Source organism: Sapajus apella, unplaced genomic scaffold (genome assembly GCF_009761245.1).
Source record: "Sapajus apella isolate SASKATOON/1434 unplaced genomic scaffold, GSC_monkey_1.0 scaffold10, whole genome shotgun sequence".
NCBI classification, from domain to species: Eukaryota; Metazoa; Chordata; class Mammalia; order Primates; family Cebidae; genus Sapajus; species Sapajus apella.
The window spans coordinates 1,275,147-1,293,412 of record NW_022436950.1 but is presented as its reverse complement, the minus strand read 5'-3'; the positions used below and the strand labels follow the sequence as shown (position 1 = coordinate 1,293,412).

The following is an 18,266-nucleotide window of genomic DNA, read 5'->3' as shown; positions in this document are numbered from 1 at the left end:
TCCCCTGTGGGGGGTGTCCTGTGCCTCCTGGGGAGAGGTGTCCCCTGTGGGGGGTGCCCTGTGTCTCCTGGGGAGAGGTGTCCCCTGTGGGGGGTGCCTCCTGGGGAGAGGTATCCCCTGTGGGGGGTGCCCTGTGACTCGTGGGGAGAGGTATCCCCTGTGGGGGGTGCCCTGTGACTCGTGGGGAGAGGTGTCCCCTGTGGGGGGTGCCCTGTGACTCGTGGGGAGAAGTGTCCTCTGTGGGGGGTGCCCTGTGACTCGTGGGGAGAGGTGTCCCCTGTGGGGGGTGCCCTGTGTCTCCTGGAGAGAGATGTCCCCTGTGGGGGGTGCCCTGTGACTCCTGGGGAGAGATGCACCCTGCGGGGGGTGTTGGGGCCCAGTCGTGTGCTTGGGGTCTCCTACATGTCCCTGCTGCTCCATTACTCACCAGCCAGGGGCACGCTCTAGCTGTGACTCTGTGGCCTGTCCCTGGACCCTCTCTGGGTACCTATGTTTGTATCCTCCATCTCTATACCCTTCTGGGAGACATTAATCAGAAATCCAAGAGAGAGGCCGGGCGCGGTGGCTCACACCTGTGATCCCAGCACTTTGGGAGGCCGAGGCAGGCAGATCACTTGAGGCCAGGAGTTCAGGTCCAGCCTGGCCAACGTGGGAAAAACATGTCCCTGCCAAAAATACAAAAATTAGCAGCCAGGCATGGCGGTGTATGCTGGTAATCCCAGCCACTCAGGTGGGTGAGGAATGAGAATTGCCTGAACCTGGGGGGCGAAGACTGCAGTGAGCTGAGATGGCATTCCTGCACTCTAGCCTGGGTGACAGCTGAGCGAGACCACCTCAAAAAACAAAGAAGTGCAAGAGAGAAGCTTCCTCGCTCACCTGGGACCCCCTCCTAGTGGAACAGCAGTGTCCAAGCAAGAGGGGCGAGGCTGGGTCTAAGCTGCTGCGAACAGCCAGGAGACGGGAAGTCTGAGGGTCACGGGCACTAAAACTCTCCTAGGAGAGCCTATTTACCCAACATTAACCATTAAAGTTACATTTTAAAAATGATTCCCTTTTCAATTATAAAACTCTATTCAAATTCACTGATGATTTAATGACACTAATTAGATTTTGCGTTCAAGAAATCTGTCTGACAAACACCATTGCCAAATGTCACTAACACGATGAAGGCCTATAAAGGGAGTTCAAATCATCCAAGCAAAGCCTCCTAATGTAATGAAACCACTGTGGAGTTCAAATGCCTTTTGCAATCTGTATTTTAATGACAAAATAAACGATTAAAACACAAAGAGAAATGCAACTCTGGGCTTCTTTCTGTGCTTTTGAGGCCCCGGCCCTGAGATGGGCTCTGAGCCACACTTCTGGGACCACCGGCCACCTCTCAGCGGGTCGGTCGCCACTGCTGCTGGGGCGGGGGGCAGACCCTCCCAGGGACCCCTCCAGGAATGAGGAGCATGGTATGAGGGCCCGGCCTGCAGGAGCGACACGAGGACTGGGGCAGGGGGCTCTCTTGTGAGCGACGAAGCCAGCTCCTGAGGCACCAGGGGAGGAGAGGCAGAGGCGTTCTGCGGGTGGGACTGGGACCCGCCCTGAGGTGGCAGCACTGACCCCAACTCAAGTGTCTTTTTATGTCTTCTGGCTTCCTAGACGACCCTGGGAGCCCCCGTCAAACACATGGCGCTTAGGGTTCACTGTTCAGCTTCTCATCTGCGTCTTCTTGTAAAAGCTACAGATTCAACCAGCACAGAATGAGACACCCACAATTCACTCTGCACCAATACCCAGGGCAGTTTTGGGGTGGTGTCCTAATCACGTGCTGTGAATGTTCCCGGTGGATCAACGGTGAGGACCGCAGGACTCAATGGGCACAGTGACAACAGGAAAAATGGAATTCAACAGGAGCTCCCGAGGCCATCCTCAGCCAGGCTCTGTGCTGGGCTGCAGAGTGAGCGAGCGGTCCTCACCACCCCAGGCAGGCGGGACCAGTAGCCAACGGGAGCTTCCGAGAAGTGCAGGGCAGTGCATGGGTCAAAAGATTGCTGTCGGGGAGTCCCCAGGCTTGACGTGGGGTTGCCAACGTGCAGAGTACAAAGGAGCTACAATACTCATTCTACAAAACTACCCCTAGGAGCCACAGAATGCGAGCCTACGGCACAAAAACTAAATAAAACGAGTGGCCACTTGATAGCATAAGATCGTGGTGACTTTTGATGACTACGAGGGCTGCTCTTGGCTGGTCACAGGAAGGCCGGTGAGCTGAAGCCCTGCGTGGGCTGCAGGGACTGCCTGCGGTGACTCCCAGTGACCCCTGCGGTGAGTCCCGGTGACCCACGCCTTCTGCCTGGCATGCACCTGTTTTCTGTATGCAGTTCGAAAACTCTTCTCCCAGGCTTGAAAAACAGAGGCCACATGCAGCTGCCCATGGTCAGGCGGTGAGGGAGGCAAGCCTGGCCTGGCCACAGCACACAGTGGCGCTGTCACTCAAGTGAAGTCTGTGTCCTCTCTCATGTCCCACATGCCAGGAGTGTCAGGATCATGGGGATCACGAGGGGCACTGGAGCCCCCCACTGCCCCACCCTAAACTGGAGTGCACTTGTTAAACTGGCAGGATTCCAGTGGAGGTTGGTGGGCCAGCCTCCACAGGGACAGGTGACGTGTTCGTGACACACCGCTGCTAGATGGCTTGAATTCTGAGGGCAAAAATGACAAAGCATGGGCTTCAAAAGCTCAGGAAAGGGTCCGTTCCTCAGTTTGTCAAATGTTGACGTTAGCAGGCCAGTGCACCCAGGAAAAAGCAGCAGCAGCAGTGGGACCTCCCAAGCCCACCAACGCCAAGGCACCAGTCAGACTCCAAAGGCTCAGGGCCTCCAGGCAGCCCCTCAGGGTCCAGGGAGAAATTTCCCAGCCCAAGTCTCTCAAGGCCAGAGGAGGATGAGGACAAAGCTCTCAAGGCTCACCTCTGAAGCACAGGCACTCACAGAATGGTTTGGCACCCACGAGAGGGGATTTGGAGCTGTCCCCGAGCCCGTCCACCAGGGCCAGCCCAGCTTTGGCACCCACGAGAGGGGACTTGGAGCTGTCCCCGAGCCCATCCTCCAGGGCCAGTCCAGCTGTGGGATGCAGCCTCCCCCGAAGTCGGGCACTAAGCCTACAGAAAATTGATACTACTTTCCCGCCATTTTTCAACAGTGATTATTAAATAAAGACATGGAACAAAGGGTCTTACATATACAAGGAGGGGAAACTGGGATCCCGTGGTCAAGAGAATTACCAGCTAGAGCAGAAACAGAGGGATGCACCCTAGCTACTCTGCACACTAACATTTGGGTGTGCGCTAAAGTCAGGCAGCCAACAACTCCTACCGGTGGACCACGTGAGCATCTCAGCAGCACGGTGTGGCATACGGTCACAGGCTTTTGATGCTGTACGTCTGTGCTGTCCAACAGTTGCCACGAACCACATGTGGCCTGGAACGCAGCTGGCCCAAATGGAGACATGCTCCACATGTCTAGGCCCCACTGGCTTGCCAAGACTCAGCATGAACAACAGCAGCAGTGTTGGTGGTGGCCTGCCACTTCCCACATCAGGCCACAAGAGACCCTGTGGCTTCCACGCTGGCCATGCTTCCTCTCAGATTGCTCCCTCTGTGAGGGGCCCTGTGGACGAGGACCTGAGGCCTCCTGCCTGTGGCCACGCAAGCCTGAATGGAGCTCCTCCCACCTCAGTCCAGCCAACCCTTCAGATCAGACCACAGCCCTGCCTGACATCTTAGTACAACACAGTGGAAAACCCCATCAGCTAAGCTGCTCTGGGATTCCTAACCCACAGCAAGATAATACAAGCTTGCCATTTTAAGCGGCTAAGTGTTGGGGTAATTTTGTTACACAGAAATAGACAATTTAATCTGGTTTTGTGGGATTTTTCATTTTGTTTAATGTGGCCACTAGAATATTTAAAATTACTGGTATAATTTCAATACACTCATGTATATTTCTATTAGACGGTGTTGCTGTATATGGTTCTAAATGCAGTGACAGCATATTATCATCACAGATATCATAACTAGTCTGCCAACTATATAATAGAACTTCACTACATATCACTAATACATATTTCCAATTTATTTAATTTTAAAATCTGGTATCAGATTAATATTTGTAGAGGATAAATACCAAAAAAAGTCTTTGTTTTCTTCTTATCACATTTAAATTGAAAGAAAATATTATCTGTTTATAATAATAACAGGTTAGCAGAGAAAATGGACGACACAGAAAAGTCCTAAGAAAAGAAAACGCAGGGTTTGCCAACACACCTCCCAGCAACGATCACTGAGATTCTGGTGCTTCCTCCTTCTGGGAGCTTTTGTGTTTCTGAGCATGTTTCAGATGAAGTCAGGTGATGCGCACTCTTCCTGTCTGGAATGTGCTTCCCACAACGCCTCCTCCACAACACACACAAGTGCTGCCCGCGGTCGTCCCCGCATTACCGTCCCCATGCAGGTGGCCTCCTGCAGGAGCCTCCAACATGCCTGGGGCCAGCACACTCTGCAGAGGCCGAGGCCTGGCGTCACCAGGAGTTGAGGGCGCCGGAGGCCTGGCCCACCCGCGTGCACGCCGCGCCACGCCCCCGCCTCACCTTGATGTGCTCATGGAGCTGCGCCTCGTGCTGGCGGGAGAGCTGCTCGTGCTGCCTCTGGAACTCGGCGATGAGGATCTGCCTCTGGATCTGCTGCTTCTGCTTGAGGGCCAGGAGCTCCTGCTGCAGCTGCTGCTCCCGCAAGGCAGGCTCCGCCACGGGCAGAGAGAACTGGTGGTCCAGGCGCAGGTCCATGGGCACTGCCGAGGGCGCCACTTGCAGAGGCAGCGCCGTGGCCACGTCCACTGTGGGAAGAACAAACAGGAGAGCCGGTCACTGCCGCCCTCAGCCGTCCCCGAGTCCCAGGGCCCCCACCCAACACGCTAGCCACCTTCACAGGGGGCCTGTGGAGATTTAAGGATCGGACACCCCTTCCCCTCTCCCCCAGCAGACTCAAAATGCAAGACTCAGTGGCCTCTGAGGCCCATTCCTCAAGGAAAAAAAAAAAAGACACAAAAGCCTGTGGAAGGTCAGGCCAGGACACACACTCCACAATCCCTGTTCCTTTCCGACCTGCCCCGGGAGGCCGGCTCTCAGAAGACCCCGCTACAGGCCCACAGGCCTTGCTGACATCATTTCTAGAAGTCAATCAAGAGGAAAATAAAGAAAAAGGTTCCGGCTGGCCAAGGAAAAGGGCGGGTGCCAGCCCTCAGACAGGAAGACGACCTGTTCTGCTCCTCTTCCTCCTCTTCTGACAAAGCCCCTGCGCAGCTGTTTGTGAACCAAGAACAGTGTGTGCCCAGAAGTGGTCCAGACAGACGCTTGAGACCCGGAGCCCGTTTCCATGGCGAGACAAGTGCCCCCTTGGAAAACATGTTTACCAGATGCAGCCAACGCGACGTGCTCCTGGCTCTTGGCACAAGTGCGTTCCTCTGGGCATGAGTTTCTGTACCTCGCAAAGAAATGGATTTTCTGCCCTGTCCTAATGTGCTATCAAAAAAAGGCTACGAGTCATTCTGATGAGGAACAGAAGCTGAATCAATTCCACTCCTTACAAATCAATACCAAATGAAAGTGAGAAAAGAAATGCAGGAAGGGGGTGGGTTTGAATCACAAATATCACAAAGAGTGCAATGTGCGCGCCCCTTTTACGGCAGGTCCCTACGCTGAAAGCACGCGGTGGGTGCGCGCACTCACTCCGAGCCAGCACTGCTCCTGGCGCAGCCCAGGGACATCCGAGTGTCACTTCTCAGACACGCGGCTCTTTGGAAAACTTCGCTGAGAGTCCAAGTGAGAGCCCACCTTGCCTGCTGCCCTCCCACAGGCTCACCCCTCAGAAAGCTCCCCACAACCAACACCCATGCGACCTGGGCCAAGCAGGGAGGTGGGGCCTTGCCCTCTAGGAGAGTCTCAGGCTCAGAGGGGTGTGTGAGCGCAGAAGACGGCTGCTAAGAAAACCAGCTCCTCGCCCCTCAGGGTCAGCACCTTTAGAAATGACCTTGTCTGGGTGCCCCTCTCTGAGCGCATCGCACCCACGTTCACCCTGGCACCCAGCCCACAGGGCCTTCCAGTCTCTGGTCTTGCCTAAGACCAGGCCTTGTCCGTCACTTAGTTCCTAGGAAAAACTGAACGTCACAGTCTCAAAGCCACCGATGTGGGTGAAACAGCCCACAGTGGCAACTGCCCTCTGTGCAAAGCACGGCTACGGTCACCACCCGGGCAGCGAGTCCCACACTGGCTTTGCCTCCAAACCACGGGAAACCTGGTCCCAGGACTCAGCCTTCTCCTGAGAAAATGGTGGGAAATGCTTTGGGGGAGGCCTGGGCACCAGCTCAGCTAGGGGTTCTGATCCCCGGACTGCCACTCAGCTGTGGAAGCCACAGTCACCTGAGCTCTTGGTGCTCAGGGTAAGGGGTGCTCTCAGGTTCTCTGACTGACATCACCATCTCCCCCCCCAACCCCGACCACCACCACACGCAGCTGGTCCTGCTCCTAACCTGCCCCTAGGTGCTGGCTGCCCTGGGCTGGACTCGCTTGAACCTGAGGAGTGCCCAGGCCTCAGGCCGTGAAGACCAGCTCAGGCCACTTTCCTGGACGGTGAGAGGACACCAAACGACCCAGAAGGCAACAGAAGCTTCTGAACAGATCTGAGCACATTCACAGTGCAGCACGGGCTGCCTTGTCGCTGCTGCTGTTTTTAAATGAAATCCTCCTCTCTGACTGCTTCTGTTTGGTTTCTTCCACCAAGTTAGTGAAGTGCAACTCCCAGCTTCTATAACGCATGTGCTTAGTTCTTAATTGGGTGTTGAGTTTGACACAGTAAAAGGTTTTCATTTGCTATTATGTGAGAAGAGTCTACACACATGAACCGTGTGTTCGATGTGCAAGACCAGGGAGCAGGGGTCCACGCACACCCCCACCCCACACATGGGTGAGGACTGGGCCCTATTCATTTCCTTTCTTCCCTTTTCTGATCATTTTTATAAGATATAGCAAAATGGAAAAACTGCGTAAGCAATGCTGGTTTTACGAAGCACCAGTGTTCACCGACATCTGCTTCAGACTTTGTTTTAAGGAATAAAATATACGAAGGGCAGGGAGGAGAGCTAAGTCAGCAAACTCGCAAGCTCAGAAAAAAAGAGAAGAGGGCCTGGCTTCTTGAAGGAGACTCAGCTGCGGACTCCCTGCTGCTGGCGCCAAGGGTTACGGGTCCAGCTCTCATAAGCACGGCGGTGCTCAACGCTTTCCTGAAAACACGGTCTCGTGAATGTCAGAATGTCAGTCAGGTTCTGTTCCCTCTTCCGCATTCACGGCTGTGACTGGCACACGGTTCTCCTGGAATCAGGGCCCTGCACAGTGACTTCCTAGAGCACCTCAGGTGAGCCGGGCTGTCCTTCCCAGGGAGAAACACAACTTTATTCTTCTAAGTTACACAAGTCGACATCCGCCAGTGGATCCGTCAGTGGATCCGCCAATGGATCCGCCAGTGAATCCATCAGTGAATCCATCAATGAATGCATATACTTATACAACTTAGAAGGGCAAAGTTGCATTTATCTCTAGGAGCGGACAAAGTTAGAAAAACAGAACACCGACCATGTTATTTAGAATGCTGGTGTCTAGATTTGTAGATGAAAACGGTCTCTCTCATATTCTTGCTGTTTGCTTAAGTAGAGACATTTTAGTGTAAAGAAATAAGCACAGAGAATAAGTACCTGCACAGCCTGGCATCTTGTAAGCTGGGTTATTTCCCATACATGGCCTCATCTGGCTCTGTGTGGGGGGCCAGGTGGGACCCCCGCTTATAAGATGTGCCAGTGTGACCCAAGGTCCCATGTAGAAACAGGGTCCTGCCCCAGGCGCTGGGCTTGAGCCTGACCCGCTGCTGGTTTTAGCGAATCCGTCTCCATTTCTAATTTCTCACAGATGGAGGGAGGGCGGCATCGCAAATGTCTGGTAATTGATCTCTTTAAAAACTGAACATAAAACAACTTTTAAGGGATCCTTTCTATTAACTTCAAAAGCATGACGAGTCCACATTTCTCCTTCTCATTCATTTCCTGAAGGAGCAAACGTGGCTCCTGCTCTGTGCCAGGGGCTGTGGGGACAGGCCCAGGGCAGCCGGTGAGACCCCAAGGAGCAGAGGAGCTTACGGCAGGCCGAGGGGAAAGGCCCACCGCAGGCTGCACCTCACTGAGGGCAGGGGGTGTCTAGGCAAGGGTCGAGAGGTCAGGGTACAGGTGGAGCGCCATGGGGATGGGCATGGGGGGGCGCAGAGAGCAGCCCTGCTTGCACCTGCAATCCTAGAGTGTCACTCAGGCTTGGGGCTGGGACAGCAGCAAGGGCGTGAGGGGAAGCAGCGGAAACTCTGGTGCCAGCCGGGACCCGGCTCCTCAGGACGAAGCAGGGAAGGCAGGCAGGCTCTGCACCCACCGTTTGCCGCCTGAGTAGAATTTTCTCTCTTCACACTTTTCTCAGATTCCTCTGAATCTGGAATCACAGGAAATCTTACAAGGAAACACAAGTTCATGTTGGGTCCAAAGCACATAACAGAGATGACACTGAGGTGATCTTGATGCAAATGCCACTGAAGCTATTTCATCAGGGTCAGAGGCAAAGCCCTGCGTACTGAAATTCCCATCACAACTCAGGTGCCGGGCCAGATCTGAGGGGGGGCTCAATGCTGATGTGGGCCAAAACTCCCACCACGGGAGTTTTCAGAAATGGAAAATGATCACAAGGTTCTTCACCTTGTGAGATGCAGGTGCTGGCCAGCATTCGCCACTGAGCACGGAGGAGATGCTCTCACTCGGATGCCGAGGACAGGCAGTGCCCCCTGAAGGTGAGAATTTCTCCCTGGATGAGCCTCATCTGGATAACCTACATTTTAGTGATGGGATGCGGGGGACTGCTTCCTATTTTTTAAAAAAATTTAAAACGCATCTTCCCATCCAGTCTACTCAAGCTACTAATGCTTTAATTCCTACACCATTCATTCATTCATTTTTTTTTTTTTTTTTTTGAGACAGTTTCACTCTTGTCGCCCAGGCTGGAGTGCAATGGTGTGATCTCAGCTCACCGCAACCTCCGCCTTCTGGGTTGAAACGATTCTCCTACCTCAGCCTCCTGAGTAGCTGAGATTACAGGTATGGGCCACCACATACAGCTAATTTTTTTTGTATTTTTAGTAGAGATGAGGTTTCTCCATGTTAGTCAGGCTGGTCTCAAACTCCCGACCTCACGTGATCCACCCGCCTCGGCCTCCCAAAGTGCTGGGATTACAGGCATGAGCCATCGCGCCCAGCCTCATTCTTTAATCTGTTCTTTAAGCTGTTTTCTTGGAGATTTGTATAAGTTCCGCAAACTGATTCAAATTTCATCTTAAAAGGAATTTGTCAAGTGGGCTGAGAGGCAATGAAAGCAGACATGGATCACGCTGGACGCCGCGCCGCTGCCAGGGAGTCCTCCTCTGAGGCTTGGAGGACGCTCCTGCCAACCCCCACCCTGCGGCACAGCTGAACCTCCTGTGCGTGTGTCACCTGGAAGGTCGCAGCTGGGCTCAGGCCTGCTCTTAAATTCTGCCATCTGTGAAACAGCCGCTGAGCAGCCTAGCACCACATTCCCCACTCCCAAAAGAGAGGGCCCTATGGGGGAAAAAAGTGCTGCCTGCATCCTCTGGATGTCGCTTACAGACTCCTCTTTCTGCTAAAGGCTTCCGTTCCGTGACAGCACAGAGAGAAGGATGCAGCCTTCAGCTGGGAAGCTGCTTCTTACTCCTCCAGGCCTTTACTGCGCCACCCTGGAGCTGCTGAGGCCAGCAGCTGAGGAGGAGGAGGGCAGGCAGGCAGACTCCTTCCAGTCCCTCCCGCTTCTCCAGCAGTGTCGTGCATGCTGGAAGCTGTGGGCGCTGATCTGCCCTGGCGGTGCTGGCAAGAGACGAGTCACCCTCACAGTGCACGGCTCCAGCTTGGTGCGCGTCTCCGTCTGGACACCGAAGAGCACGGGGCAGCCGCCCTCTGCTGAGGAGGGGCCTGGACTCGCTGGCATGGTGCAGCCAGAGCGGGCTTCGGTGGGTGCTGAGGCTGGGGAGTCGGGCGCACCGTGCTGCCTTGAGCAGAAGGCTGCGCCGTTCTCCTAACAGCACTTCCTGCATTTTCACAGCATGGGAAAGGGATGTTCACACTGCCTTGATTTACCAGACTGCCACACGAAACCCCACTCTCTGCTACAGTAAGCTAAGAGCAGAGCAGAGATCAACAGCAGCACACCGCCTGCCTCCCATCCAGCACCGCCGGCCACGGAGGGCCTCTGAAGACAAAGCTGCGTTTACGCAGGATTCAAAACACAAAATCAGCGCTCACAGGCCAAGGAGACCCACCCCGGGGCTCCTCAGAAAAGCTTCTCTTTCCTAATGAGGACCCGGGGAGCCGGCTGGGTGGGGTCGGGGCCCAAGCTGTCCCAGGCTCGGCCCCACTCACCAGCTGCGGAGATGAGAACCACAATCCCATTCACGCATCCGTGCGCTGGCGGCTGTGTCAGACGTGACGTGTGCTATTTCTGTATCAAAAACCATTCAAAATGCCACGAGTTCCCAGCAGAAGCTGCTAGTGCTTTTGACCCAAAGCACCCTGAAGAAAACAATAAAACCTTCTCTACTTAAAGAATGCAGCATCAAAACAAGAAAGTCTGTATTCTCATGAATATTCTATGGTAGAGCAGAAATGGCTTTTATAGGTTGTGTCTTGAGAAACATATTAATACAATCAGACTCCTGACGTCAGTAGAAGCACAAAGGCTGCATTCAGAGTCCAATGGGAGATGGTCAGTGTGCTGTGAATGAATCCTCAATCACAAACAGAAAATCTGTTAGCCCCTCTCTCTCTTTTAAAATAAATGTTCATAAAGAAGCACACTCATTTTCCATGACATGATTAGGTCCTCTCTCAGGACACGATTTCATGCCATCATAAAGATTTGGAAGAAAAAGAAGCACTATTCTTTAGGAAACATGGTCAACGTTTAGGGTCTCTTCAAGTAAAGAATGACTCATTCAAATCAAGGGAAAAATAATAGCTATTTCAACTATGTAACCATGATTTCCTCTCACACTGACATTTTGCCCGTGTGTGGGGGTGGGGGGAAGAGAGAGAATGGGACAGAGAGGAGGCAGACAGCACGTTAGAAAGGCAGGGCTTAGTGAAAATGTCCTTCACCCTTTATTTATTGTGCCATGTGTCACCCACGCTGAAGAACTTTTAGTAAAAGAACAGTAACAAAGGGAACCTGGTGCGCCCACCGCTTCCGTGAAGCCCCAAAGGTCACCCTCTGCGCCCCTTCAAACCGCACGCACCCTCTACCCATGAGCAGCATTCTGACTCTGTTAAACGTCCTCTTACTTTGCTATGATTATAAGGGGTACACATACGTGGCCCTGAAAACACGTCCTTTGCTTTTAGAAGACTGAAGGCAGCAGCACCAATAGAGTGGAACGAGGGGCTGACGGTGGTTCCCGGGACAGGACAGTCTCAAGTCCGAGTCTGCTGCCAGCGTCTGGGGCAGGGGACAAGAGCTCCTTCTGGGGTGAAGCTATGGGGGACCCCCAGGAAGCCGGGTGCACCCTGTCTGCGACATCTGCAGGGCAGGCACATGGACCAGAACCAGGTGCCAGAAAGCGTGGTCTGGAGGGCAAGCTGCCTCCACGGTGGCCACCTCCAGCTCTCAGGTGGGAGCCGGGCAGAAGACCCCTCTGGAGAAATGAGTGATGTCGGGTGATCGAGGCAGTGGGGAAAGGAGGAGGGAGCGGAGCCACGTGGTTAACAGGGGTCGGGCACAGACAAAGGGCTGGGTGTTGCATCCTCAGGTTCAGGCGGTGAGGCGGGCAGTCTGGCGAGGCTGGCCCAGACACTCCGAAGCCACACGGCTCACCCTGGGCAGGCGCTCCGTCTGTCTGTACTGCTGTTGGTCTGGACGGGCCGGCCCCTCCAGGACATTCCAGCTTGAAGGCCACTCGATGTCTCTTTCCAGGTATCTATGGTCTTCCCCGGGGCCCTAGCGTTCTGAAATTTCAAAACCGTGTGGTTTGGTGAAGACCTTTCACACCCACCGCTGGAGACCCAGCTGGTCCTCTGGAGACGGCAGCTCACGCCCTCCTGTCAGGGAGCTGCTCGAAGGACTTCAGGGGGGTTCCCCTTTCCCATGGTCTCCTTCTGGAACGCCCGGCCCCGGGTGGAAGGGCTCCGGGAACAACGCTCGGTCTTTTCCGCCCTCCTGCTTTGTCTTGGCTCGCATGCTTCTTCATACGTGACTTCCCTAAATGTATTCTAACCTTTAATTGAGGGTTCATGATTTTTGCTATTTTTTTTCTACTCAAATCAGCCATTTTCAGAGGACAATGGACCCTGGAGATTCTTTTTTGTGTCATCCTCTTCCTTTTTCCTGGGTAAAATATCTTGTCTAGTTCCTCAAGACAGTAATGATAGCTCGCTACACATTTTCGCGTGTGTGTGCGTTGTGTTTCTGTTTTGAGACAGGGTCTCATCTGTCGCCCAGGCTGGAGTGCAGTGGTGTGCTTGGCAACACAACCTCCTCCTATGTTCAGATGATTGTCATGCCTCGCCTCCTGAGTGCATGGGACTATAGGTGTGCACAAACATGTTGGCTAATTCTTTCTTTCTTTTTTTGTAGAGAAAGACAGGGTTTCCCCATGTTGGCCAGACCGGTCTCAAACTTGACTTCAAGTGATCCTCCTGTCTTGGCCTCCCAAAATGCTGGGATTACAGGCGTGAGCCACCACGCCCTGTGAAAAGGTTTCTTTTCCCTGCGGAGTCTCATCTGCTCTCTACCGTCCCTGCGAGAGCCTCCCCTAGGCGCCTGGTTGCCCCGGTCATGCGTCGCTGACTGCGAGTGGAGGCACGAAAACCACCTGCAAGCAGTAGGCACAGTGTGGTTCTCAATGCTAGGCTTCATGGAGGGTGACTGGAAGTGGTATCACCAGGAGCCCCCAGCTTAGTGCCCAGAGACCCTTCCCCTGGGGCTGGCCCACCATCCATCCCGAGACTGGAGGGTGAGGGCTGAGCCTTCAGCATACCGAGGGAGGGACCCCTACTCAGTATCCCTGTGGACACCATGACCAGTGCCCCTGCTCTGGGTGCAACACCCACATCCGCAGCCTGCTCTTGTCCCCACGCAGAGACCCGCAGGATCAGTCTCTGGAGAGCACCCCTTTGTGGCAGTGTGGCTCCCGTCCAGTGGGTTCTCAGTGCTCCTTGTGGTTGGCCAAGATCTGATTTTTTGGGTCTGCCAAATCACTGTGACTCTGTCACCAGCTGTCAGTTGCCAGACTCTCATTCATGTCACCCCTCATCTTTGTGAGCTTATGACCTTTCTCTGGAATATATATTTTTATCTTTTATGAGAAATTCCAAAAATACACAAAATCACGAAGAATAGTGTCATTGAGCTGATCTCACATCCTCTGCACACCCACCACTCCCCCACCTTCTAGATTACAGGGAAGCAGGCCCCAGTCACCACAGCATCTTCTCCAGAAAGACTTCCGAACCCAATTTGGTCCACACACCAAATAAACTGACAACGATTCTATAATACTATCATATAGCCAGGTGGTGTTCCCATAGTTTCATAAACATTCAACTCAAGATCCAGATATGTTGCAACTGGCTGATGTATCTTTTAAGATCCCCCACCCCAACCTCCTGCCCCTGTGCCCCATAATATATTAGCTGAAGACACTGGGTCATCTGCCCTTTGCTGATTACACCCCTGTGTGAACAAGGAGGCTCTGTCCCCCGTTTTTCTGTAAGCTGGGCACTACTCGGGAGGCCTGGCCAGAGGCAGCCGAGCTTCCCAGCAAGACCTAAGTGAACCCCTGCACCCTGGGCGGCTTGTTCATGTTGCGAGACTCCAAATGATCGTTGCCTTGATTCTCCCGTCAGGGCTCTAAACAGAGCTCCTCGAGTTCCATCAGCCCCTCTCCACTTGACAGCGGGACCATTTCTGTCATGAGACGGGATCCAAAATCAGCTGTCTTATTACTCTCACGAACAGTGCCTATGAGAAAGGCAAGGCCATGCCTGCTCTCCCTCGATCTGCCCACACCTGAACATCGTGAGCTTGTCTCGTGGCCTGCCCAACACCTTGGCCGACTCCCTGCGGCTTGGGCTTTGGTTTCATTCCCCACCAAAGGCAGTGGGGAGGGGGGTGTTTTTCCAGCCACTGTTTACGAACGCTCGCAGTCCTGTCCTTGACGAGCCGGAGCCCTGTGGTTGGCTCCTTCTGACCCCGTGCATGCTCCCTGAGAGCAGCGCCCTGTTCTGCTACCAGACGCGCTGGGCTTTTCCCGTATATTTCTTGACCCCCATGTGGGTCCCGTCCGTGGAAAACCGTCTCAAAGGCCACAGTCTGGAGATCAGGGTGAGCGCTGTTATGGGGTTGGGACTTACGACCTATCAATCTTTACTGGTGAGTTTGTGAATTTCCAGAGGGATGGACACGCGTGTTTGACCTGCCTTTCCTCCTTGGAGCTTTGGAGAGCACCTCTCACGAAAACTGACATTCAAAGACCCTCGCAGGTCATAATCGGGGTCCATTCAAAACCGTGACTTACATGCGATGACATTCTCCCCCACACGTTCTTAACTGAATTCCAATTGTTCTGTTTAACACGGCGGGGACGGGCACGCATGAAAAGTAGAGATGAGGTACAGAAGGCAGAAGTATTCTTCAAGGTAAAAGTTTAAAAATGCTCTGTAGATAACGTATATAACTTATGTGGCCCTACCTTGGACTGCACATGCAGATGAGTTTTTATATGCCACTTCTGTTTATCTCATTTACATGCATATATGCAATGCCAAAGACAAACGCTTATGCTAACAATTCGCTATGCTTGAAAAATAAAAATAAGAAAATATTATGGTGCAAGAAGAGGGTGTTTTGTATTGTTTTCAATTGAAATCAAATGTAAAGAAGTAAATCCAAACACAAGACACAGTGGTATTTATAGACTTGCACATGGGAAGGCTTTTTCGGGGCGGGGTGGGGCGGGGTGGGAGAGAGCTGAATCACAGGCAGACTGCGCTCAACGCCGGGCTCCTCGGTGTCCTCGGTGCAGAGTTCCCGAAGGCAGGCAGCTCGGCACGTGGCCAGGCCAGGGGGGAGCCACGCTTCAGCCTTCTACACACAAAGGGAGGTAAAGCTCTTCAAGCTCCCTGAGAACTGCAGCAGAGGAGACTGTGCCCCGGCAGGAGGCGGGAGAGGACCCACGCAAGAAACGTCCCCTGCCTCGTTTTCTTCACGACCAGGGAATCACAGGGCCTGGGGCAAACTCCAGCCTACGGTCTTCAGTGCCTATGTATTCATTCATTTGGGGGACACCCCACCTGGCAGGTGTGGGAAAGTGATGTTCAGACAGTGTAAGTGACTTGTCAGGACCACACACTAGTGGACAGCAAACCAGAGCCCTGGCATCCTGACTGGCTGAGCAGGAAGAGGAGGATGCTGGTCCTGCAGGAAACATCAGGGCAGAAGGAGTGCTGTGGGGAGCTTGCGGGTCACCCAGGAGGTCCCTCAGGCTGGGTGTGGTTGGCAACACAGGGCTTTAGGAGCAACGAGGGGGCCTCGATCCCATCCTGCCACAGAGACCCAGGCACCCCTGAAGCCCGAGAACCCCTGCTCCAGAGCTGACGGTCTTCCAAAGCCGCCTCCAGTGGGCCTGCCCGACCCCTTGGCCGACTCCCTGAGGCCTGGGCTTTGGTTTCACTCCTGACCAAAGCCAGACCTCCCTGTAATTACTGTTCCCAGAGAGCCTACGGCCCAAAGCTCTCCATAAATAAAGTCCCTTTTTCCTAAAAAGCTCCTGGGGCTGTGGCAGTGACCTAGGATATGCTCCCGCAAAGCAGCTCAAGGCTGAGACAACAGCCCCAGAGGCCTTCCCAACAGCACCAGGAAAACAGGTGACAATCGGGGAGGCGCGGCCGGCCCAGCCTGCTGAGCAGAGGCTGAAAGGACACATTCCTCAAATATTACTTTCACTGCTAAAAGTAAAGAGCTGCAATTACTACCAGGTGTACATTTACTCCACAGGTCTTTTTTGTTTTTAGGTAAATCAGCTTTCACTTCCACCCAACTCAAAGCAACTTCCTGATCTCCAAGTTTTCAAACTGCTTTCTTACCAGCAGAAAAAGTCTAAGTGGACGCAGGCGTAATAAGGTATGAAGTCAGCCCAAATCTGTACCACCGAGAGGGTGGTCCCTGCAGGTGGCAGGCTCTTCCCCCAGCTCCACCCCGCTGCAGGCATCTCCAGCATCCCAGGGCTTCTCTGAGTCTGCTGGAGCCGAGAACATCCTGATGGGGAAGGCCAGCGGGCTGCTGCTGGAGGGCTGGCCATCCCCACGGCCTCACCTCATCCATGAACCTTCGAACCAGCCTGGGGGACACGGGTGTGGGAAGAGGACTACCTATGCCAGGAAGGCCTGCAGTCTCCAATACCAGAGAGTAGGGTGGTGTTTGCAAGGAAAGCCTAATGAGAGTAATATCCACCCACAATCTCCTTTTAGGCTGTCTCACAGGACACTCAGACAGAAAGACCTGGCCTCTCCAAATTTCCAGTGTGGACTTAAGACATGAGGAGATGATGCCGGTAACACCTGGACACAGGCAGAGTGGGGTGGTGGACAGCGCACAGACTCTGCGGTCGGGTGTGAGTTCACACCCAGCAGGGTGACTCTGGGGAAGGCACCCTGGCCTCCATCTATCAGGGTGGCAGCAGATTCCCTGTGTGCTGCAGGGCAACAGAAGCTCCTGGGAGAGGGGCTGGCATGGGTGTGGCTTGGTCTTCATCACAGGAGCAGATGTACCCTTAACACAAGAGTGGTAGTGACAGGGCCATGCAACATGGAGAATCGCTGTCCAGGAGAGACAGGGCGAGGCTTCCTCAATGGAGAGGTACCCTCTGGCCTCATGAGCTCCACACACTTCTTGGACGAAAGAACAGGCCCAGAAAAAGCTTTACGTCACCCAGGGTGATGAATCAGTGACCACAGTGCCCAGAAGTGTGTCCAAGAGGGTGGAGCTGCAGGTTGTGGCGCATCCAGTTAGCTGAGCACCAGGAAGGCAAAGAGAACTGACAAGAAAGGAAGGGCCCGTCCACGCCGCCTGAGCTGGAGCAGACTGATTGCCGCACCCAGATGTAGGCTGTGGGGCGCAGTACAGACCAGGAAGCAAGCCCAGCCTCCTGGGTATAGGCAGTGCTGAGCGGAGCCTCAGTCCTACAGGCACATAGCCCTGCAGAGTGCCTGTGCAACAGGGTGGCAGGCAGAAGCTACCTTGAGAAGGCCAAGGGCCTGACCCGTCCAGGGTCCCAGCGAGAGAGTGGGAAACACCAAGGGGCAGAGCTCCACAAGCCCAGCATGGATGTCCAGCCCGGAGACTGAACCCCCCGCGTGGATTCCCAGCCCCGGAGACTCCGAACCCCCAGCGTGGATTCCCAGCCCCGGAGACTTCGAACCCCCAGCGTGGATGCCCGGCCCCGGAGACTATGAATCCCCAGCGTGGGTGCCCAGTCCCAGAGACTCTGAACCCCCAGCAAGCAGGTGCCCTCCCAGCACAGACAAGGTGGACACAGGTGCACCTGGGAGGAATCCTCCCTGCTCCTTTTTAATAATTGAATTATCATAGCAAAATCAAAGTCAGCTTCACATACAAGTCAAGGATAAAAACACGTCTGACCATGCTCAGATTTAGAAACTTCCATTTTTTACTCTAACTAGAAGCCAAGAAGGCTCATTGGAAAATACAAAAATTACAGTTTCTGGATGTGAGCAAGAATCCAAGGAGCTGCCTTTTCCTCCTTCCATGATCACTAAGAAGCAGAAGTCCCGTGGTCGCTAAGCTGAACTGCTTTCACGGAAACAGACTTGGGTTCAACAAACACGCACAAGAGGAACGCCCACGGACTGTCTTCCATAAAAGGAGGGTATGGGGACTGCCACGGCGACCACACACAGTTGCCAGTCCCCACCCCACAGTCCAGCAGGAAAGACCTCGCTGCAGCCCCCATCCCTCACCCCCAGCCTTGGCCAGGGTTTCCTCAGTCGCAAACCTTCTGCATGCAAAGCGGTACAGGTGAGGGCTGGGAGGTGCTAACGCAGACATGACGCTCAGATGGAATT

The 18,266-nt window shown here is 53.9% G+C and overlaps 1 protein-coding gene across 7 annotated transcripts in view; it reads right to left on the bottom strand.

The window, feature by feature from the left end:
* The window catches only part of HDAC4 (histone deacetylase 4), a 341,339-nt gene that overhangs the window by 131,915 nt on the left and 191,158 nt on the right, over positions 1 to 18,266 (bottom strand). For all 7 annotated transcript variants that reach the window (XM_032277722.1, XM_032277726.1, XM_032277725.1 and 4 more), the window contains one exon: positions 4,636 to 4,880. In XM_032277722.1, the coding sequence (XP_032133613.1) occupies positions 4,636 to 4,880 (245 nt within the window). The remainder of the gene's footprint in view (positions 1 to 4,635; positions 4,881 to 18,266) is intronic.